This window comes from Diabrotica virgifera, chromosome 5 (assembly GCF_917563875.1).
Source record: "Diabrotica virgifera virgifera chromosome 5, PGI_DIABVI_V3a".
Lineage (NCBI taxonomy): Eukaryota > Metazoa > Arthropoda > Insecta > Coleoptera > Chrysomelidae > Diabrotica > Diabrotica virgifera.
The window spans coordinates 55277529-55303420 of NC_065447.1; the positions used below are offsets into that span (position 1 = coordinate 55277529).

Genomic DNA, 25892 nt, shown 5'->3' on the forward strand with positions numbered 1-25892 from the left:
TAGCGTCATATGGCAATTGAAAGATGAAGTAGTTTTCAATCCTAATAGCAATATTAATAATATTTAAAAATATTAAAATATTACTAAAAGATTTTTAAATTGAAAACTTATTGGTCCATTTCCCTGGTGACAACTCCAAGGCTTATAAAATTTGCAACAAGAGTCGAAAATCGTCGATTCAGAGGGCTGGACTGCGCTCTGTATTCTAATTGAAAAATAGGATTGTTTTGCCTTCGCATTGCAACTGAATAAAAATGGAATTTTTATTTTATTTTTATATTGGTCGTTACTTCTTTGAGTAACTAGGTCCATTTTCTGTTGGAATTTACCAGCTGAACAGACGGGGTCGTGAATTGTAAGTTTTTGAATTCCCTCTTGTCTTCTTCGCTTCAGCATCCATCTGTCTTGCAAATTTTAGAAGCCTTGGAGGTGTTACCAAGAAAATGGAACAATAAGTTTTCAATTTAAAAATCTTTTAGTAATATTTTAATATTTTTAATTATTATTAATATTGCTATTAGGATTGAAAACTACTTCACCTTTCAATTGCCAGATGACGCTAGTCACCTAGTCCATTCACGTCAGTTGCGGTGTGGGGGATAAACTCTCGGTGTTGGTCAATTGGAGTATGGAGTAGCAGGCCTACGTTCTCTCCGATGAGACTCCAACAAGAGTCGAAAATCGTCGATTTAGAGGGCTGGACTGCGCTCCATATTCTAATTGAAAAATAAGATTGTTTTGCCTTCGCATTGCAACTGAATAAAAATGGAATTTTTATTTTATTTTTATATTGGTCGTTACTTCTTTGAGTAACTAGGTCCATTTTCTGTTGGAATTTACCAGCTGAACAGACAGGGTCGTGAATTGTAAGTTTTTGAATTACCTCTTGTCTTCTTCGCTTCAGCATCCATCTGGCTTGCAAATTTTAGAAGCCTTGGAGGTGTTACCAAGAAAATGGACCAATAAGTTTTCAATTTAAAAATCTTTTAGTAATATTTTAATATTTTTAAATATTATTAATATTGCTATTAGGCTTGAAAACTACTTCATCTTTATTACAGAATATCTTGTCATTGTAATAACACCCCATGTTGTTTTATCAGTTAGGCTAAAGACTTATACAATGTATAATGCAAATATAAACAATTTTTGCATTTAAAATACATTCCCATAAAATGAAATAATAGACTATAATAAACAAACAACTTAATGCAAAGTCTACGCGTATAATTAGTGCAAAAATTGTCCTTGGAAGATAAGAAATATGTACCTTCCACCAGAGACTTTAATGATTTTGAAAGTATATCATTACAATATGCAACCACCTTGCTGACTTTATAATCGGAAAAAGAAACTATACTTACAATAATTATCTGTTACGACAAAAACGTAAGAACGACCAATTTTGCGTAAGCAATACGTACCTACTGGTTAAATTAAGTACTTGCATTGCCTTTCACATTCAGAAGTACCTTTTTACGCTTTTTTGCTTTAATTAGGTATTTTCGTTCAAAACTTACTATACCAACAACGGTCGAGTACTGAATAAGCATTAAATTAATACAAAAATAAAATTGCAGGAGGCGAAAATACAATTATAAAAAATACAAAAATAGCGGCCGTGCAAGGTAGTATTAGGCAGGTACGTGTAGAGGATTATCGCTGTTAACTGCTGCGGAATACTAAATAGACGGAGAGCTAGAGCCGAAAAATCATCGTCATAAGTAATATGGAGTTTTTCCTGTGAAATGTGTCCATTGTATATTGACAACTATGACTCCTTTCAGGCTGACACCTCAGTGGATACAGGAAGTAGCAATAAGGGATGAAAGGGGAAAGTTAGTGTAGTCATTAAAGGTTTTCACCTGCTATTTTGTTAAACCTCCATCGATTTGCATGAAAATTGGTGACTAGTTAGAGCATACCTCAAGAAATAAAACTGATTTGGTGCCAATTTGCACTTTTACCCTGGTGGTGAATACCACCCCTTCCCGCGGGTGAAAATAATTTTATTAAAAATAACCCCACAAATCGATAGAGGGACAAATTTTAAGTAAAATTTGTTATATCATGTTATTAAGATAAATACTTTTTGAGTTAATAAAGATAAAAAGATTTGTCTATTTAAGAGCATATGCGTGAAGTTACGGATGATAAAAAGAACATATTAATTAATTGTATGTTAGTAAAATATTATTTTTATATTATTTCCATATTTAATTGAATTTTTTCTATCAATATAAACTGAATATGTCCAGAAACTGGTGGTGCCCAATAATGGGTACATTTGACATATTCGAATACACTTTTGCTAAATTTATAATATCGAAATATTATGAAAGTAATATTTTAATAACATACAATTAATTAATACAGTCGAAAAAATGAAAGAATACCCATGAACGAACATATAAAACACGCTGTATTTTCCTGTCACCGTGTCACAAAGCAAATTGCCCAGTGCAAGTACATGTAATAATAATTATTACATGTACTTGCGCTGGCCAATTTTTGGTGACATGGAAATACAGCGTGTTTTATATGTTCGTTCATGGGTATTCCTTCATTTTTCCTACTGTATGTTCTTTTTATCATCGGTAACTTCACGCATGTGCTCTTAAACAGACAAATCTTTGATCTTTAATAACTCAAAAAGTATTGATTTATTTTAATAACATGATATAACAAATTTTACTTATAATTTGTCCCTCTATCGATTTGTGAGGTTATTTTTAATAAAATAGTTTTACCCCCGAGAAGGGGTGGTATCCACCCCCAGAGTAAAAGTGCAAGTTGCCACCAAATCATTTTTATTTCTTGGGGTATGCTCTAACTAGTCACCAATTTTCATGCAAATCGAAGGAGGTTTAACAAAATAGGAGGTGAAAACCTTTAAATACTATACTAACTTTCCCCTTTCATCCCTTATTGCTACTTCCTGTATCCACTGAGGTGTCAGCCTGAAAGGGGTCATAATTATCAATATACAATAGACACATTTCACATGCCAAACTCCATATTACTTATGACGATGATTTTTCGGCTCTAGCTCTTAGACTAAAAGGAGGATTTATTTATGATAATTCATTGAATGGCAAACCCGCTTGCAATATACAGCCATACTGATTCTAACGTTTGAAACGGAGAATAGTCTTTTGGGAAAAACGAGATGGGCGAAGGTCTGTAAGACGGCTTATAAAAAGGTGGAAAAGAGTTGTAACGCCATTGATGGTGACAATAACGATCTTTCATACCTTCATAAAAAGATATACTTTTAGAAAGCACGTACTATTTGACTTTAGGAGGTATTTTGCACTTAATCTTACGGGGGAAGGTGCAAAATCTTGGGCCAATGCTATTTAAATGCATTCATTTTTTTTTTTTTTCGAATCCTGAGAAACCTAATAGGTATTTTTTAATTTACACGCAGAATTAAAGCTTACATTATTACCGAGGGTTAAAAGTCTCTTAGAATAAACAAAAAGTTTCTTTTGAATAAAATATTTGAAATTAAAAATCACATAGATGGATGAGTGGAGTGACAAAGAAGGATAAAATTAGAAATGAGTATATTAGGGGAAGTCTAGGTGTGGCACCAATTGATGCCAAAATGAGAGAGCATAGGTTAAGATGGTTTGGTCATGTTCAACGTCGAGACGTTAACCACCCAATACGAAGAATAGCTGAAGTGCAGATTCCTGGAAGGAGTAGGAGAGGAAGACCAAAGAAGAGCTGGGGGGAGACGATAAGGCAGGACATGTTGGTAAAGGGGATTAACATTGATATGGCCCAAGATAGAATTGTGTGGAGAAATGCAATTAGGGAAGCCGACCCCGCATAGGGATAAGGCAAAGAGAATGATGAGAATGATGATTTGAAATTAAAAATCACACTTAATTTTTTTTTACCCCTGTAACTCATTAAAATAAACATAGAAGTTTTCAGGGACTTTCGGCCCTCGGTAATAATGTAATCTTTCATACTGCGTTTAAATTTTTCATAAATATTTATTAGTTTTCTCGGGATTCGAAAAAAAAGAATACATTTAAATATCATTGGCCCAATATTTTGCGCCTACCCCCTTAATGAGATACTTACTTTTATCAACGTTTAAATTAGAAAAAAATACTTACCCTGTTCTAACAAGAAAGTGTGTGACTTATCTCCAGAAATTATTTCAGATCCTCTTTGAGGACAGTGTACCATCACTGTAATATAAAAATGATTAATCAGTAATTTAACAACACGCTAAAAATATACAATAGATATAATTAGAAGTGGAAATCAAAACGTCAAAATAAACATAACTTAAACTCAAATTGTGGTTAAATCATAGTAAAAATAGTAAATTATATATAGGAAGGGAGGTAGGCAGGGATTCTTGAAAAGTAGTCATTTTGTTCATTTTATTAGATACATTGTACGCTTGAATTTTTCTCAATGTGTCAATTTTTGTTGCTCTGTTAAGTTCTTAGCACTTTTATTATAATATTCAACAAAAAAACTTCTTGAATGTCCATTTAGTTGTCTTAAAATGGTTCCTCTGACAGCCGTGATACTTTTCGTGGTGGTGAGGTACTCTATATGCTCAGTTGTAATCGCTAGTTCGCACTAAATAAAGAATAACGTCTCCACAATACAGTGGAGAGACAACATTATCATGCACCAGATTTTATTAGCCTTCTCTTATCCTATGGGACTCGATGAGACTTTGGGGGAATAATGGATAAGATAAGAATAAACAAACATGGAATAGGAATATCGCAACCTCAGTTATCCAGAAATTATGGACAGCAACATGGAAAACGATCCAGCGAACAAGCGTGAAAAGGTTTAAGTACCTTTTAAAGGGTACATGACAATTAGACCGAAATCATTAGACCGAAAGCAGTAGACCGAACTCATTAGACCGAAAAGCACTTTACCAAAACCTCACTAGACCGAACGGCATTAGACCGAAATAGTGCATAAATTAAAACAAATTGCAGTAAATTATGCTAATATTTTTTATATCTGTCTTTTTGTTTATTGTATTTTTTTTTTGTATTATTTTATATAAAGACTGTGTAAATTGTTACTCTGTACATGTACAATGTACAGTCTGATATGAAATAATTTTCGTCCGTTAAACAGATTAGTGAAGGTAAAAATAAATTAAGAGTAAAGTGACGTTAACACCATTTTAACTGTTTCTAATAACCATCCAAATAACATTTAGTTGTAATTACATAATTTGGTCTTCTGCTTTTCGGTCTCCTACTGTTCGGTCTAGTGAGGTTTCGGTAAAGTGCTTTTCGGTCTAATGAGTTCGGTCTACTGCTTTCGGTCTAATGCATAGGCTTAAGCAGGGGGTGGCTTTGGGGGTTATAACCACCCCATTTGGATGTACTTTGAGAGCTTTACACGCTTAACACCATTACTATTTCATACCTCCCAGAGACTATCAAGTAGTTGTAACCCCCTCCCTTAGGATCATCCTGGTTACACCTCTGGTCTAATGATTTCGGTCTCTTTACAGTCATCATCATTCTCTTTGCCTTATCCCTATGCGGGGTCGGCTTCCCTAACTGCATTTCTCCACACAATTCTATCTTGGGTCATATAAATGTTTTTTCTTCTTTGGTCTTCCTCTCCTACTCCTTCCAGGAATCTGCACTTCAGCTATTCTTCGTATTGGGTGATTAACGTCTCGACGTTGAACATGACCAAACAATCTTAACCTATGCTCTCTCATTTTGGCATCAATTGGTGCCACACCTAGACTTCCCCTAATATACTCATTTCTAATTTTATCCTTCTTTGTCACTCCACTCATCCATCTAAGCATTCTCATTTCCGCCACATGCATTCGTTGTTCCTCTTTCTTTTTCACTGCCCAACATTCAGTTCCGTGCATCATAGCCAGTCTTATGGCTGTTTTATAGAATTTTCCCTTCAGCTTCATTGGAATTTTTCTGTCACACAACACACCACTCGCTTCTTTCCACTTCATCCATCCAGCTCTAATTCTACTGCATGCATCTCCATCTATTTCTCCATTACTCTGTAATACCGATCCTAGGTACTTAAAACTATTACTTTTCACAATCATTTCACTATCCAAAGATACCATTTTATTTGTAGTAACTCCATCTTTAAATGAACATTCCAAATACTCTGTTTTTGTCCTACTAAGTTTTAAACCTTTTTCCTCCAGAACTTGTCTCCACTGTTCCAGTTTTTGTTCTAAATCTCTTTCACTATTTCCTATTAACACTACATCATCAGCATACATTTGGCACCATGGAATACTACCCTCTAGTTTCGCTGTTATCTGGTCCAAAACTAATGAGAATAAATAAGGACTAAGCACCGAGCCTTGGTGCAATCCTACTTTCACCTGAAATTTATCAGTCTCTCCCACACCTGTCCTAACACTAGTTGTTACTCCCTCATACATATCTCTCACAATCTTTACATATTCGCCAGGGACTCCTTTCTTATTGAGTGCCCACCACAAAACCTCTCGAGGAACTCTATCATATGCTTTCTCAAGATCAATGAATACCATATGAGCGTTGGTCTCTTTATTCCTGTATTTTTCCATCAGTTGTCTTACAATGAAAATTGCATCTGTTGTTGATCTGCCCTGCATAAAGCCAAATTGATTATCGGATATTTCGGTTTCTTCACGTATTCGTCTATCAATTACTCTCTCCCATATTTTTATGGAGTGGCTAAGTAGTTTTATAGCCCTGTAGTTTGTGCATTGTTGTATGTCTCCCTTGTTTTTGTAGACAGGTAATAATATACTGCTTCTCCATTCGTCTGGCATTTGTCCAACTTCCATAATTCTATTAAAGAGACCTGCTAGCCAATTTGTTCCTGTCTCTCCCAATGCTCTCCATACTTCCCCAGGAATATCATCTGGTCCGACTGCTTTTCCTTTCTTTATTTTTTGAAGCGCTTGAGCCTTTCCTCGTTTGTTATTCTGGTAACCATTGCTGTTACTGTCTCCGTTAACTCCACAGGCTGTCTGTCAAATTCTTCATTTAATAGACTGTCATTTAATAGACTTCTTTTAATAGACTGTTCGGTCTCTTTACAGTAAACCCTATTAAAGTAAAGCTTCGACCCGAAAGAGACATTGTCGCCTATAATATAACCACAAAAACGAAAGAGATTGGACCATCAAATAAACGATCCAAGAAGCTCCGATATGAGCTACAATCAGAAAACCACAAACTATTGGAAGCGGTTAAAATTAACCGAGGAAAATAAGTGGGAAGGCGTTAGCAGCCAGTAAGGATAGTAATATTAACCCAAAATTATCAAGAGTCTTAACTTTCACTGTAGAACTTGGTAAATAAAAAATAAAGATTCAGCACAATGGCGATCCATACGCAAAGAAAGCCTGAAGTCAGACACTATGAATAAACGGACCAGTAAAAGTCTGCGATTTGTAAAGGTACATAATAATAAACTCAAAAAAAATGGAGATATATGTACAAGAAACGTCGTAATAGACGTAAGAGGCTCAACAATATATTATGAAAAATACTGTTGGCATTCCTTTTAAATACTAAAAAAAAAGAATGTGTATGTACTTTATACGCACGTAAGAAGTTATACTTCTATTATATGATTTCTTAAAAATAAATATACTTTAAACAGTTTGTTTTAATTTTTCTTTAAACACCAAACTAATTTTGTGCTTACCGCTTTCAAAAAAATTTAAAAAAAAAAGTATAGGATAGCACTGGATTCGAACTCAAGACCTCTCGATCTCTGGCCGAATGCTATACCAAATACGCTACGAAGACTGTATCCTGTATCGGTTCGAACGTACCTAATGACAATTCACGGTAACAAACAGACAAGGTGATGTATAATAAATATTATACAATAAAATGTTTTAATAATACTCATCTCACTCCTGAGGAAGACAAATCCAAAGACACAAAAATTATAATAAATATATTTACTAAAAACACTAATATATTCTTTTCACACCTTTTCTTGCACTGATATATTTCTACATAACTAGAAAGATTTAGCGACTAAACGCCATACTGTCTGTGTGCGCATGCGCACAATATAATGAAATTTTACTCTAAATCGCGCCTAAAGCTGTATAACTTCAATAAAAAATTCAAGGACTTTGCGATAGTAAAGCATGTATTTATATTTCAAAAAATACATAAAATTGGTGGTGAATCTCATACAATTGCTGCATACGGAAGGTACAATGCGTTCGCCTCTAGAATTATAAAATTAATACAACTGAACAAACAGCATCTGCAGTTCTTATCTCTAGCCAAACAGTATAATAAATATTTGAGGATTTTATTATTATTTAACAAAAATATTAAAAACCAAAAATATGCTGTAAACCTACTCTAAGAGAAAGAAACAAAAACTAATCAATACCAAAAAAAGCGACAATATTAGGCAGACGCCTTTTTTTCAAGTATGTAATACTATAGATAGGGTTACCATAATTTATTAAGGCCAAATCCGGACAGGGGTAGTCCAAGGAAAAAAACATATACTTTCCCTTGCTTTTTGACACCCCCAAAGTTAGTATTAGTATTATCAGCACAAAGGCAAACTACTTTTGAATCAATAGAGTATTTTTTAATACATTTTAAAACATGTTCTACTAAAAGATCAGATGTTTCACCCGGAAGTTCATCAAAAAATAAAAGTTTCACGTTGACACCTTCATTTTGCTTAAAATAACGAACACATACCGGATTCAGTTTGATTTCGTTTCTGTTTGAACTATCAATTATTGTAATCGTAATAAAATTTGCATCTTTGAGATCTTCGAGTAATTTTATATTTTTTTAGTAAAGAAAAAATTCGGACATTACTCATATCCGGACGCCAATCCGGACATGTCTTTCAAATCCGGACTTTCCGGACGAAATCCGGACGTATGGTAACCCTAACTATAGATCAAAAATGAATAACCATTTTCAATTTCGTTGCAACACGAAAATACAGCCGCACCATATTCTAGTTCAATCAGAGAGTGTAGCAAGCACCTCTACCGGTTTCGAAGCTTATTAGTCTCCCATCAGGAGGCACATATGCTGCTCTCCCTGACCCAACCAGGACAAACCACGGCGTGCAGTTACGTATTGCAACGAAATGGCAGGGATGCCCTAGCGGCAACTGCTAGCAAAAGACTAAGTTTTTAATTTAATAGCACATAGAATAACACTAAAAATATTACTATACATCCCACCAGACTGAAAACCATGGGAACCTTCTCTGGTTACACCTCCGAGGCTTCTAAAATTTTCAAGCCATAACGGATGCTGAGACTAAAGAAGATGAGGGAATTTTACAATTAATAATTCACGTCCCATCTGGTTTCAACGAGAATGGTTCATTTTATGATTTACATGTTTACTCTGATTGGAGTACGAAGGGAACCATTCTCGTTGGAACTTTACCACGCTGAGCAGATGGGATGTGAATTATAAATTGTAAAATTCCCTCATCTTCTTTAGTCTAAGCATCCGTTATGGCTTGCAACTTTTAGAAGCCTCGGAGGTGTAACCAAAGAAGGTTCCCATGGTTTTCAGTCTGGTGGGATATAGAGTAATATTTTTAGTGTTATTCTATGTGCTATTAGATTGAAAACTTAGTCTAATTCAAAAGAATTCGTTAAAAATTGCTCTAGTTATTGCTAAATATGTTTTCAAGTTTTCGTACAACTTAAAGTAACAACTTCTCACATCTATAATGCTAAATTAGAATTTGTCACCAGTGTTTGTTTCTTTTTTGTCACTTCTCGTCAGTGATTGGCGACAATCAACTGAAATTCTCCTCTATCTTGTGCTAATCATAATCGTATGATTGTGCTGATCTTCATGATGACATTTGCGTAAGAGAACTTCTTTCGTCCTCCTATGTCTCGTCTTCTTTCGATCATTCATTTAACGGCCAACTTAAAAGCTCAACTAGCAAGATGGTGCATACTTACAATGGGGTCGACATAACTGAATTGATCTTTAATGGAAGATCGGACAATAACGAAGAAACCGAAAAAAATGTACAAGGTTGCATGGTGGAACGTCAAATCATGAAACACGGAAAAGTTTAAAATCATAATCGAAATTAACAACCACCTATTACTAGGATAGCAGTAAAATTGGTGAGTAGGTAAATCGTAAGAAAATGGCAAAGTCGAAATGGCGTCACAGTACAAATAAGTTTGGGAAGCTTTGATATAAAGCATACAGCATACAGACTCAGACGCGACGAATGACGTAACATTGTACGCGGCGTACGGCGTTTATTGAAGACCACAGCATTATAGACCGGACTGTATCGTCGCCCCCGCTAGCGAAATTATGGACCGTGATAGTGTGACGTCAAAACGTCAAAAAGGTTTCCAAATATTGATATAAAAATACTAAACAAAGCAACTGTCAATTGATTATATACATTATACAGGTGATACACTACACAGTACTTACTGTGTTTCTTCAGGTTTTTAACCAGTCCTATTTGGAAATGTGGTGAGAAATATACTATGAGCATTGATTACAATCACGGGTACCCAACACATTACCATTTTGTAAAAATTAAACATCCTACAAGCAATATATTCCAATTATAAAAACCAAGACAAACACCATGTGTGAATTTCCGCTTTGTTTGGAAACCATTTCAGAGTAGCCAACATTTGACGTCACGACTATAACGGTCCATTCCGATTCGATTTTTTGCACAAACTTACTTAAAAATAGGTCCTTATAACATATCCACAGGGTGCCGAGCAATGCTGTGGTCGAAAAATTGTTTAAAAAAATTTTTTTTAAACAAATTTAGATAATTTGGGCCATTTTGAGCAAAAAAGGTCTCCTGTCATTTTTCTCTAAAATTGATTGTTGACGAGTTATATGCGATTAAAAATTTGAAAAATGCAAAAATGGCCATTTTCGAGGCTTAATAACTCGATTAAAAATTATTATTATGAAATTAAAAAAGTGACCAAATCAAGTTTCAAACCCCTTCTTCAAGGTCCTGAAGAGATTTTTGTCATTATTTTATTACAAAGCTGCTATTTTTAATTATTACCAATTAACGCTATAGACCAACTGTATCGTCGCCCCCGTTAGCGAAACTATTTCGATTAGATTTTTTTGCACAAACTTAAAAAGTCCTCATAACACATCCACAGGGTGCCGGGTGGTGCCGTGGTCGAAAAATTGTTTGAACATTTTTTTTTTAAACAAATTACAAAAATAATTTTTTCATTGTGAACGATTTTTTTTTACATAATTTGGGTTATTCTGGCAAAAAAGTCTCTTGTCATTTTTCTTTAAAATTGATTGTTGTCAAGTATGGCCATTTTCGCATTTTTCAAATTTTAAATCGCGTATAACTCGACAACAATCAATTTTAGAGAAAAATCACAAAAGACCTTTTTTGCTCAGAATGTCCCAGATTATCTAAAAAAATTGTTCGAAGTGAAAAAATTATTTTTGTTAATTTGTTAAAAAAATATTATTTAAACAATTTTTCGACCACAGCACCGCCCGGCACCCTGTGGATATGTTATAACAACCTCTTCTTGAGTAAGTTTGTGCAAAAAAATCGGATTGGAATAATTTCACTAACGGGGGCGACGACACATCCTGGACTATAGCGCTATTTGTTAATAATTAAAAATATCAGCTTTGTCATTAAATACTTGATTAGGTTTGAAACTTGATTTGGTCACTTTTTGAATTTCATAATAATAATTTTTAGTCGAGTTATGCCTTAAAGATGTCCATTTTCGCATTTTTCAAATTTCTAATCGCATATATCTCGACAACAATCAATTTCAGAGAAAAATGACAAGAGACCTTTTTTTGCTCAGAATGACCCAAATTATCTAAAAAAAATTGTTCTAAATGAAAAAATGTGTTTAAAAAAATTGTTTAAACAATTTTTCGACCACGGCACCGCCCGGCACCCTGTGGATATTTGGATATGTTATAAGGACCTCTTTTTGAGTAAGTTTGTGCAGAAAAATCGAATCGGAATAATTTCGCTAGCGGGGGCGATGATACAGCCCGGTCTATTAAGCAGCTCAATAAATAACATGGTGTACCTTTTTTAAACCTCTTTTAATTTCTAAAATAACCAATTATACCGCTAATGGTATTCTTTTAATGGCTTCCTAAACTAACTTTTTATCTTTCGCAATTACGTTTTTCAACAAATCGAGATTCTTATCATAATAATTACCTTAGGTATATTCTCTATTAGTACAAAAACCTGTTATTTACATCAGTGTAAATCATTAAATTTAACAATTTATTAGGAACTGTCTATCGCAAAGAAAATAATAACAAAATCATCGATGTCAGAATTTATTACTATTTTGGAAATTCCCTTCTTCTGAAAAATTGTTATATTTGCTTAACCACAAAATTACAGAAATCACAATTTTTTTCAATACATGTTTTTTCATAAGTTTTTTGGAAACATTACTGTGATACTTTTTTAATATATTAATTTTGATGTGTATGTAGCATTTAACTGAAATATCTTGAACGGCAACGTCAACAAAAGGTCGGAAATATTTAAAAAAAAAAGTCTTCTTCTTCTTCTTCGTCTTCCTCTTAATAAGCAATTCTGCTTGTTCATTGGCGGATTGATACCTCTATGGAAGGTTGTCACTCCATCTTTTGCTTCTACCCATTGGTGATTTATCTCTTGCTATTTTGACAACACGTATTTGCGCATTCTGATTATTGTACTTATAACACTTATATCATAAATAACTATAAAAATATCTATCTCCAGAAATAAAAAAATAATATCTAGCTCAAAAATTAAATGACTTATAATAAAAAGAATGTCAGTCCCTATTTTTTTCTAAGCGAAAAAGTGGTCGTAAACTTCCCCCTACTCACCACCCTAATAGTCTAAGAGCTAGTGAACAATCCGACTAACGGTCTTCCTATAAGGCTAGAAATTTGTATAGTGATAATTCATAGCACACCAAGGCTAAAAACCATGACCTGGTAGGCATCAGCCATGAACGTGTATCTACCAGGTGAATCGAAAAGTGCATAGTTTAGGGAAAAAATAAACTTTCTCCTGTAAAGTTTAAATTTAAGTATGTGTTTGAGTAAGTCATTTAGAAGAAATGTGTACAATGACAGGCGATTCTGAAGAGCATAAGGCCTTGCCAGGCGAGGGGAAAGATTAGGGGTTTTTCCTAAAATTATTTTTTTTGCATCGACCAGTTTTTTTAGGTTTTTTGAATCATTCCAAACAGAAAAGGTGTTTAGTGATTTTTCTCTTAGGTTAATAGTTTTTGTTATATAAGCGATTGAAAATTGCGAAATCGGCTATTTTTAACCCTAAATCGGACATTTAACTAAAAATTTCAATATTGCCAAGGTAGGTAGATATTCTTTAAACATTGATTGATGAAATCCCAAAGAGTTTTTTGCAATACAATATCGAAAACCCATTTGTTTTTTAATTGCTAATCAAGCGGGCTCAACACTGTAGTACCGGGTGTCCACTTATATTTTTCCCCATTTTAACTGCCTATAACTTCTAAACGGCTCAAGATAAAAATATGCGGTTTTCACTGAAATGTTTTATTTTAGTAAAAGTTTTATCTGAATGGATTGAATTTTTTATATCGCTTTCAAATACGAAATAAAATATGGCGGATTTTTGAAAAAAAACGTTGTTGACTTTTGTAATTTAAAAGAAAGGTCATTCACCTATCTAGCGATATAAAGTTTTTCAAAATCGGTTGTCAAATCACTGAGTAATTAATTTCTAAAATGAGAGGTGCAACGTGGATATCACATACCTAAATAACATAACTAACCAGGTTACGTGATTTCCACATTGCATCTCTCATTTTAAAAATTAATTGCTCAGTCATTTGACAACCGATTTTAAACATTTTTATATCGCTGGATAGATAAATGACCGTTTTCTCAAGTTTTTAGGTAAGTGACCATTTTTTATATCGCTTTTAAATAAAAAATGGCAGATTTTTGAAAAAAAACGTTATTGACTTTTTTTATTAAAACAGCCAGTATATTTTTTTGTATCTTGAAAAACGGTCATTTACCTATCCAGCGATATAAATTTCTTTAAAATCGGTGGCCCAATGACTTAGCAATTAATTTTTAAAATGAGAGATGCAATGTGGAAATCACATAACATAATATCATTTTGCTCAGTTAATGACCTTTCTTTCAATTTACAAAAAAATATACTGGGTATTCCATTAAAAAAAAAGTCAACAACGTTTTTTTCAAAAATCCGCCATTTTTTTCGTATTTGAAAGCGATATAAAAAATTCAATCTATTCAGACAAAACTTTTACTAAAATAAAACATTTCAGCGAAAACCGCATATTTCTATCTTGAGCCGTTTAGAAGTTATAGGCAGTTAAAATGGGGGAAAATATAAGTGGACACCCGGTATAAGTGAGGACGTTTGAGTTTGCATAAATTCATTATCTCGAGAATGGGCAAATTTGAAGAGAAATCCTCAGACAGGTCGATTTTTATTCTTAAATTAGGACTTTTTGGCATATATTATATAATACTAGTGACGTCATCCATCTGGGCGTGGTGACGTAATCGATAATTTTTTTAAATGAGAGTAGGGGTTGTGTAATAGCTCATTTGAAAGGTTATTTAATTCTCTATTCAGTAATATAAACATTTACATAATTATTTATACAGGGTGTACAAAAAATTTTTCTTATTAAATTAATTTAAGGGTCAATCCATATCAGCTCACCCAGTCAGTGTTGCTCAACATTTTTAATTTTCCTGATTCTTTTATCATGGATTCCCTATAGGTAGATATTCACAAAAATCCATTTGAAAAAAATTTTGTAAGCCATATTTTTTATTTGGTAGCCATTTTTAAAATGACGGCTCGGCGAATTTAAGGAAAAAACGGGGTTTGCGGAAAATTTAATTGCCAAGTCATTTTTAAAGATATCAGCATAATCTAAACACCAGTGTGTTCAGCATGAAATTCCCTTCAAAAATATGTTATTTAAATTTCTCTATCATTAAAGAAAGTCAATAAAACTTCCTCCAAAACTTCGGAAAGAATTTAGCAAAATCGTTCATTTTTAAGACCATTAATTCTTAGGAAGGAAAAGTATCTCACAAATAATAATTTATTTCTGTGTTGAATACTCAAAATACCACCAGCAGCATAAGTTTTAGTCTTGAGAATCAACTCCTTTTTTCCCTACAACTTTTCAAAAATGGCCGAAAGCACGTTAATGCCAATTTTCAAAGGTCAATATCTGAAAAGGGACTGAATGAAAACAAGTGAAAATTTTATTAAATGTTTTTTATACTGATAAGAATATCTCACAAAAAAATTATGACTGAGACTTAACTAAGTTTTGAGTTATAGAGTTGTGAATTCCAATAAAAACGCTATCTTTTTAATACACTCGTGCAATGCTAAATTAGCAACTGTAGGCTTAAAATTATCTTAATTGACAATAAAAAATAAAATAAAAAATAAAAGTTAAATTATGCTGAAGTCACTAAGTTACCAATACACTTTTAATTACTTCTTTTTTCCAAAAAAAATGGAACATACACTATGAGTTCCTGATGAACCCGGAAGAACACACCACTTAGGTCGTAGAGCGCAAAACATAGACCAACTAATTTTGTGATCTGGATATTTCTGTTTATATATGCTGTAGAGTTCATTTAGTGAGAGAAGAATTAACCTTTTCTGTTTGTGCACCTTGACATTGTCAATCACAGTTGAAACATATTCCTTTTTACCAGGGCATAAGCGACTATTTTGGTCATCTTCGTAAAACTCTTTAAGACAGTTAAAAATAGCTTCACTTAGTTTGTTGACCTGTCTTTTTGAAAGATGTGGTAAGACACCTTGATCCTTTACTAGTTGCCTAGTTAACTTTACCATGTGTTCAGATGCACCAAAGTCCTCAACTATTTTTTTCTTTGATCATGAGCTTGGTAATAGACTAATTATCTTAATTTTATCATCTTTACTAGACACTTTAAATTTTTCTTTCAGTTTAGTAATGAGTATGTCATACTCACTAATTGAAGTTTCTACAGCATTTAAATTCTGAGTTTCTAAGTCATTGTAGAATGATTCTTCCAACTTTCGCTTGACCGTGCTCGTAATTTTGTCAGTTTTTCTTTGCAAAGCTGACAGTCGTTGTTCTTTGTTAAGCTTTGTTATTTTACATAAAGGAGACAATCCCGAAGTTTCACAAATGGATTCCACTTGATGCAACGGATTCTCCTGTACTAATTCAAAAGGGCCAGGAAGAAATTCAGGATCATTTTCAACATTTTTTGTCTCATTTCTGGGCAATTTTTCTACAAATATATTTGTTGCACAGGTTGGACAATTGGACATAGAGCCTGTCCAGGAATTAGTTTAACGCCCACATTTTTACTCTTGGAAAGGTGTTCAATTAGTATTTTACGCAAACATTTTAATTGGCCTTTTATGACAACTAAATGGGTTACAATATTTTTTCCCAAAAATGTGGTTGTATGTACTTGTCTAAATATTTATCTCTGTGGTAATGGCAGATATTGGTAATTTCATTTGAAATTCTTAATTTGAGCAAACATTGTTCTTGAGTTGGCAAGTCACTTAGACTAATAAAATTTTAAGACACTTCTTTCTTGTAGTGTTGTTTATGACACTGTTCACTTATTAGTTCACCCACAAAACAACTCATACTGAATAATTAAACAATCAATTAAATAACGTTACTAGTGATACAATTCCAAAACTGCACTAACAGGACATGTTCACTAGTCAAATAACTATCACCAACTGAGCCTCATCAATACCAAAGCAATGGAGATTGAGGGATGGGGGGAGGGGGGGAGTTCATTTCTCCCCTTGCAGAGACATGTAGGTGCAGGTGTTATTTTAAAACTCTAATAATAATATATAGATTTAAGCATCATTTAATTTTGAAAATTAAGATAATTTTAGTCTTGAGTTGCTAATTTAGCATTGCACGAGTGTATTAAAAAGTTAGCGTTTTTATTGGAATTCACAACACTATAACTCAAAACTTAGTTGAGTCTCAGTCATAATTTTTTTGTGAAATATTCTTATTAGTATAAAGAACATTTAATAAAAATTTCACTGGTTTTTATTCAGTCCCTTTTCAGATATTGACCTTTGAAAATTGGCATTAACGTGCTTTCGGCCATTTTTGAAAAACTGTAGGGAAAAAAGGAGTTGATTCTCAAGACTACAACTTCTGCTGCTGGTAGTATTTTGGGTATTTAACACAGAAATAAATTATTATTTGTGAGATACTTCTCCTTCCTAAGAATTAATGGTCTTAAAAATGAACGATTTTGCTAAATTCTTTCCGAAGTTTTGGAGAAAGTTTTATTGACTTTCTTTAATGATAGAGAAATTTAAATAACATATTTTTGAAGGGAATTTCATGCTGAACACACTGGTGTTTAGATTATGCTGATATCTTTAAAAATGACTTGACAATTAAATTTTCCGCAAACCCCGTTTTTTCCTTAAATTCGCCGAGCCGTCATTTTAAAAATGGCTGCCAAATAAAAAATATGGCTTACAAAATTTTTTTCAAATGGATTTTTGTGAATATCTACCTATAGGGAATCCATGATAAAGGAATCAGGAAAATTAAAAATGTTGAGCAACAAATTATATTTATATTGGGTGATTTAAAATGGATTGAGCCTTAAACAAAAAGAAGAAAAAATTTCTTTGTACACCCTGTATAAATAATTACGTTAATGTTTATATTACTGAATAGAGAATTAAATAACCTTTCAAATGAGCTATCACACAACCCCTACTCTCATTAAAAAAATCATCAATTACGTCATCACGCCCAGATGGATGACGTCACTAGTATTATATATACGCCAAAAAGTCCTAATTTAAGAATAAAAATCGACCTGTCTGAGGATTTCTCTTCAAATTTGTCCATTCTCGAGATAATGAATTTATGCAAACTCAAATGTCCTCACACTACAGTGTCGCGCCCGCTTGATTAGCAATTAAAAAACAAAGGGGTTTTTAGATTTTGTATTGGAAAAAACTCTTCGGGATTTCATCAATCAATGTTTAAAGAATATCTACCTACCTAGGTAACATTGAAATTTTTAGTTAAATGTCCGATTTAGGGTTAAAAATGGCCGATTTCGCAATTTTCAAACTTTGTACTGGCTTATATAACAAAAACTATTAACCTAAGAGAAAAGTCACTAAAGACCTTTTCTGTTTGGAATGATTCAAAAAACCTAAAAAAAACTTTGTTTGATGCAAAAAAAAATAATTTTAGGCAAAACCCCTAATCTTTTCCCCCGCCTGGCAAGGTCTTATGCTCTTTATAATCGCCTGTCATTGTACACATTTCTTCTAAATGACTTACTCAAACACATACTTAAATTTAAACTTTACAGGAGAATGTTTATTTTTCCCCTAAACTATGCACTTTTCGATTCACCTGGTAGATACACGTGCAGGGCTAATGCCTGCCAGGTCATGGTTTTTAGCCTTGGTGGGCTATGAATTATCACTATACAAATTTCTAGCCTTACAGGAAGACCGTTAGTCGGAGGGTTCACTAGCTCTTAGACTATAATTAAACTTAGTCATTGACCTTATTTGATCTTCTTTATTTACAATACGTATTATTAATAGGTTCTAGAGTCTAGAGCAGGGGTGGGCAAAAGCCGGCCCGCGGGCCGGATCCGGCCCGTTTGCTTACTTTATCCGGCCCATTGAGAAATCCCGCAAGCAATTTTTTTAAGAGCGTAGGCGCAATGCTTTTTAAGTGCATTCATTTTTTCGAATCCTGAGAAAACTAATAAGTATTTTTGAAAAATTTAAACGCAGAATGAAATATTACTTTATTACTGAGGGCCGAAAGTCCCTGAAAACTTCTATAATGTTTATCACAGAGGTAAAAAAAGAGAAAATTTAGTATGACTCTTAATTTCAAATATATCATTCAAAAAAACTTTTTGTTTATTCTAAGGGACTTTGGGCCCTCGGTAATAATGTAATTTTTCAAAAATATTTATTAGTTTTCTTAGGATTCGAAAAAAATGAATGCATTTAAAAAGCATTGCTCCGAAATTATGTGCCTACGCTCTTAATCTCTTTTATGCGATTTTGCTGAAATCAACAGTATAAGTGTTCGTAGTGTTCGTATAAATAATGAATATCTATCTTCTGCTTTTCTTAAAAGCGTCTGTGTGTTGAACCCGGTCCAGTTGCGAATATTTTTCGGTCAGGGTATTTGTCGTCTACCAGGACCCCTTTTTTTTCGATTTTACCCTTCATAATCATCTGCTGCAACAACTTACTTGCGTTATCATTTCTGTAAGTATGTGCCCTTTCTCCTTGCTGTCTTTCTCCTTTTAATGATGGTCAAAAGTTCTCTGTTCCTTTTCCATTCTGTGCAACACCATTTCGTTCGTAATATGATCGGTCCATGGTATTTACAAAATTCCCCTAAAAAGCCACATCTCAAAAGCTTGCAGCTTTTTCGTTAAGTCAGCATTAACAATCCAATAAAGAAGAATAGAATGGACATAACATTTTTATTATTATAACGGATTTTTATAGTGTTCTACGCCTTCCGGTTGCCCGTTTCCAGCTTTGTCAGTCGTTGCATTCGTCAGGGTAAAGGTTCCTTTCCTAGCCAGGATTGTTTCGGCGTTCCTTTCTTCCTTCTTTTCCTTGGCGTCCATTTTAAAATTTGTTTTGGCAGCCTGTCGTCGTCCATTGACGTCGTACGTGACAATACCAGATCAATTGCCTCCTTTGAATTTCGTCTATGATGGTTGACTTGACATAACATTTTATCATCCGATATCAGATTTGCAGATTGAATCTTTGGTTACTCAAAAATTTCCTAATCTTCAAAAAGGCTGCTCTTGATTACTCTATTCTTGATCGAATTTCTGAAGTTCATTTTTTATCTGGATCCTTGTTATGGCTTAATATAATGGACCATATTAAAAATTTCTTAATTTTACTGGGAACAAATTGTTCGCATGTACACAATAGAAAGACATTTTATTATTATTAATAGTTAAATGTCTTTCTCCAAATGATTTAAAATGATACTTTAGTATTTTTGTCAAAAAAATTTCTTGGACAGAGAAAAACCTCCACCAAAAACATTAGCGTACATATTGGGTGTAGTCCTCCGGCCCGGAGGACATTTTGAAAATATCATTTTGGCCCGCCCTTAAAAGTATTTGCCCACCCCTGGTCTAAAGGTATGACCGGCTTAGAATGATTAGTTAAAAAAAAATGAAGTTAAAAGCAAATAACGAATTTTTGTAGTTTGGTAAAAAATTGCCCTTTTCTTCAGAATAAAAAGATTAGCATCAGAGTTACGAAAAAATATTTAAATATAAAACTGTAGCTTATAGTATTTAATTCCAAAGAACTGGGTTTGCAAAAAAATTTTCTGCGGCAAAAATTGAGTTAGCTATTGACAATTTAAACTTGTAAGAACATGCAAAAACCACCTTTACCAACCCTTTCAAACTCACCTCTTTTTGCGACTGAGGATTTTAAAAGGATTTAATATGAACAGTCTTATAGATCTTGTAAAAGCCTACGAAATTCTTTTTTAACAAACTTTCTAGGATAAAAAATAAAAAAAGTTACGGTTAAAAAATTAATATATTAAAAAAAGGAGAAATCCAATTGGAAGCATAATAATGTAAGTTAGCGATGTTTTAGTTCATTGGCCTTACCAATTCTTCTTTATTTATGTATTATTAATAGGTTCCAGAAGTTTGACTGGCTTAGAATGAATAGTTTTTAAAAAACTAGAGTTAGAAGCAAATAACGAGTTTTTGTAGTTTGGTAAAAAATGTCATTTTCTTCCGAATAGAAATAATATTATCAGAGATACGAAAAAATGTTTAAATATAAAATTGTAGGTTATTTCATTCTCAAGAAAGTGGTTTGAAAAAATTTTTTCTACGGCAAAAATTGAGTGATTGGTAAATGAGTATAATATCGAAAGCCATTGATGTTTCGGTATAAAACTAACACTTTCGATAGCGAATAAATCGAAAATTATTAATTTTATCAAAAAATGTATAGAACATTTTTTGCTTAAAATGAATGTTTTTATCAACTTTTGCTGTCAAAATATAACAAAAAATTTCCACCCCCGAGATGGGGTGGCAACCACCCCCATGGTAAAAGCGCCTTTCGGCATCATATAGATTTTGATTTAAAAAAAAAGTATTTTTTTAATTATTAATTAATTATAGTCTGGACAAAATTATATATCGGGCACCCCTTGTTTTTATAATTTTTAACATACTAAACTACACATCAAATAATTTTTATTAATTAAACAGATCGGTGAAGGTCGTTCTTATATCTGATCTTAGACTATTTGAGACGTCTACAAGAAAGATCAGTGTTAGCGACAGTATTTTTAATGGTAATAAAAAATATGCCATGACCCTTTTAAAATATAATGGCGGTTACTTTTAGTAAGAGGAAATATCATACGATGGCACTAATTGAACTTAATTAAATAATTCTATAACATTTGTAAACAAGTGGATTAAACGCGTCGTGTGACGAAGTTTGCAAAAATAATGTCAGCTAACTCTCTCCCTACCCTGTACTATTATTTTTAGGCCAATTGGCCCTGCTAATGTAATGTTATTTATATTATGTGCGTTATTCATCGAGGTTAAATAGATAAGTTTGTAAATGTCTAATAGTCAACTTGGTATTTTAGTATATTATTCAACTTACTTTATAAAAACCATGAATTATACATTTTAAGTAATATGGGTATACAGGGTATTTGGTAAGGAATGGGCCATAGCTTAACCGTAAATTCCTGAAGTTAAAATAGGTGGATTTAAGCTAACTTACCTTAATACAAAAGTTGATAATAACCGAAATACAGGGTGCCAAAGTTAAACTTTTATTTTATTTATTTTTGAATATTTCCTTACAGGCATGGAACAACAAGACGAAATTTGGTAAGTGGTGCTGGTAGTATACACCCTACTAAATTATCTTAAACAAACGTTTCTGGCTACTACCAGAGGCGTACGACGGGGGAACGTCAATGGTTGACCCTTCCCAAATTCTACGCCACTGTCGGAATTTCTATTTTAGTGGAATTTTTGAATTCTTCAAAACTGTATATGTAAACAATATACTCTTCATTCGTAACGATAAAGCGATTAGTTTTCGAGATATTTGAAGCTAAAAACGAAGGAGCACAATACATTAATCAAAATAACTGTGCCTTTTCATTTTTAACTTCAAATATCTCGAAAACTAATGGCTTTATCGTTACAAATGAAAAGTATATTCATTGCATATAAAGTATTGAAGAATCTAAAAATTATGCTAAAATAGCAGTTACGTCAGTGGCGTAGAATTTGGGAAGGATCAAACCTTCACTTTCCCCTGTCGTACGCTCTGGTATTAACCAGAAACGATTATTTAACATAACTTAGTAGGGTGTACAGTACCTACACATTCTCCAAGTATCATAAGGATAAAGTTTTAAATAAAGAATAAATTATTTAAAAAAAATAATACTTTCAAACAATTTGACATATCCGTGTCATACTTGACAGAAAGTGTAGGTACTGTACACCTACAGTCGGAAAAATAAAAGAATACCCATGAACGAACATATAAAACACGCTGTATTTTCCTGTCACCGTGTCACAAAGAAAATTGTTCAATGCAAGTACATGTAACAATAATTATTACATGTACTTGCGCTGGCCAATTTTTTGTGTAACACGGTGACAGGAAAATACAGCGTGTTTTATATGTTCGTTCATGGGTATTCTTTCATTTTTCCTACTGTAACTAAATTGTGTTAAATAATCGTTTCTGATTAATACCAGAGGCGTACTAGAGGGGAAAGTGAAGGGTTGACCCTTCCCAAATTCTACGCCACTGACGCAACTGCTATTTTAGCATAATTTTTAGATTCTGCAATACTTTCTATGCAATGAATATGATTTTCATTTGTAACGATAAGTCATTAGTTTTCGAGATATTTGAAGTTAAAAATGAAAAGACACAGTTATTTTGATTAATGTAGTGTGCTCACTACACAAAAATAAAAAATTATTTTGTTTTGCAACACATTTAAGTCAGAAAATGATGAAGTTACAGTAATACTTTGAGTAGTTTATGAAAGAAGAAGATTTACTCTATTAATTTAATTAAAAAAAATGACAAAAAATAATTCTAAATATTGCAAAATTATTTTGCAAGAACATGTGAATTAAAAAAAGGGGGGGGTACTAACTTCGTCCCTAATTTTCCTATGACAATTGTTTTTCTTTCTAAATGTGTATAAAAATTCAGTCTTTCTAAATATGAAAAAATAATTTGTCTACGGGTAACGGCTAAAAAGTTATTCTAATTGTTTATAAGTATGCAAAAAATCGACATGTATTTGCAAAATAATTTTACACTGTTTAAAATTACTTTTTATCAAGTTTTTTAATTAGGTTAATAGTATAAATGTTCTTCTTTTATAAACTGTCCGAAGTATTATTGTAACCTCATAATTTTCTAACTTATAGTGTTGCAAAAAAAATGAATTTGTGATAAACAAATGAAATAACTTTTAAACTATTTGACCAATGGCTTTGAAATTTAAAATATAATATAAGCACAAGAAGTTTCAGCGTTCCGTGTAATAAGAAGGTTCTAACTTAATTTTTAAATAAGTTATGAGCATTTATAAAATCTTAAAATTTGTGACTTATTTTGAAATTTTCTAAGCAATAAATAAGGATAGACATATTCAGCGAACGCCATATTGAAGTTTTTTATATGATTTATGAGTTTCTTATTCTCAAATTTGTTTAGAATGCTTCACTTTTTAGTAATAGACGAAAAAAGCGAAAATTTGCCGTTTTTTTATCCTCATTTGTTTATAACTATGTATATCATCAAAATCGGCTGCAGGAAACATATAGATTATTAATATAGATGTCCATACTACTCAAAAAATTTGGTTTCGGCCTGGAGGGGGATGTGTTACGAGAAAAATCTTATTTCTCTGGACTAACATTCATCATCATAAGTGGCTCGACAATCCGTTGTTGATCTTGGCCTGCTCGCAAAGAAGTCGCCACTCCGGTCGATTCGTGGCATTTTCCCTCCATCTTCTGACCCTTAGAATCTTTAGGTCTTCTTCCACATTATCAATCCATTTTCTTTGTGGCCGTCCTCTACTTCTTGTGCCCTCTGGTTTTGAAAATGTTAATTGTTTCGTGTATTCGTGATCCCAGCAATATGTTCAGCCCATCTTTCTCTGCACTGTGACCAATTTCACAGTATATGGATCGGTGTATAACTGACTAAAAATTTATAGACTAATAATTTATAAAAAATTGTTAAAAAAATTAATTTTTTTAATCCAGTTTTCTTTCTTTTGTATTTAATGTTTTCATAAACTAATTATAAGCAACATGTGTTATACATTTTTGAAATCTACAACGAGGAGAATCCAGATGTCAAATAAAAAAAGGGGATAATAATTTTAAAAAATTTATGGGATGGTACAGGCGGTGAGAGGGTGCCTTTCCCAGCAAGCTTAAATATGGCATAATGTCTCCCCTTCAAATATTATTTGACGTGTTTTTGCGCTTTTCCTAAAAATCAATGGTTCAAAAGTTATTTAAAGTTAATAGTTTTATCTGAAGAGCACTGTATGTATATTGATCTTTACTGCACGTTTTATATTTTTATTTTTTAAATGTTTCTGGAGACCGTGAACAGTTCTGTTTGCTATCGCTATGCGTCTTTTTATTTCGTCGCTTGTCGTGTTTGTTGCGTTTACTAGCGATCCAAGTTATCATCACCAAATGCGAGAATTTGCGTCGATCTATTAAAAATAGTTCCATTCATTCTAATATTTAATTTTCTGATTGTCTTTTTCAAGGCAATATTAAAGAGGAGACATGCCAGCGCGTCCCCCTGTCTTAGACTATTATTAATGTCAAAGAACGTAGAGTTTTTTCCTTCTAGTTGTGTCCTTCTTTTTAGTTGGGTGAACTTAACTAACTATAGAATAGAATAGAAATATGCTTTATTGTCATGAAAAATTTAACAATTTTATAGACAAAGCTTACAAGAATCATAAATAAGAACAATAACAAATAACAAATACAATTTACTAAAATGATATAAATCGTCTATATAAATAAAAATAATGAAGAGAAACAAAAAAAAAACAGTAACAATCTATTGCAAAATTTAAAAAAAAATTTGCAAATTGCATATTCTACCTTAAGAAATTTAATCAGTTAAGTTAAGCTGCTGCATATGACACTCAAATATAGATTAAGATTATACTTATAAATAAGAATACTGTACTTTCTTAGTTATTGGTTAAGAAACTCTGCTGTTGAATAATATGGTCTTTCAGATAAATAGGCTTTAGTCATTTTACGGAACTTGGGGAAAGATGTTGCAGATTTAAGTTGTAGAGGGAGATGGTTGTAAAGTTTTTTTGCAGAATATAATATAGATTTCTTTACTAACTCACTGGACGGGATCGGTAAATAGATGTCAAAGGTAGAATTTCTGGTGGAATAGTCATGTCTAGGTCTTGCTGGAAAGACATGTAGATGTTTACGAATTAAGCAAACAGTTTCTAAAATATATAAAGAAGGTAGTGTTAGAATCCTGTGATCTTTGAAGTAGCTTCTGCAATGTGTTGTTCTTCTGAGGCCAAACAGATATCTTATTGCTCTTTTTTGTAATTTAAAAATAACATCAGTTTGGGCAGCCGTACCAGAACCCCAAAAAGGGAGACCATATCGAAGATGTGACTCGAACAAAGAAAAATA

At 32.7% G+C, this 25892-nt stretch overlaps 1 protein-coding gene across 2 annotated transcripts in view; it reads right to left on the reverse strand.

The window, feature by feature from the left end:
- LOC114339167 (uncharacterized) overlaps positions 1-25892 on the reverse strand; it is a 123240-nt gene that overhangs the window by 90010 nt on the left and 7338 nt on the right. For both annotated transcript variants that reach the window (XM_050652538.1, XM_050652537.1), the window contains exon 2: positions 4134-4208. In XM_050652538.1, the coding sequence (XP_050508495.1) occupies positions 4134-4208 (75 nt within the window). The remainder of the gene's footprint in view (positions 1-4133; positions 4209-25892) is intronic.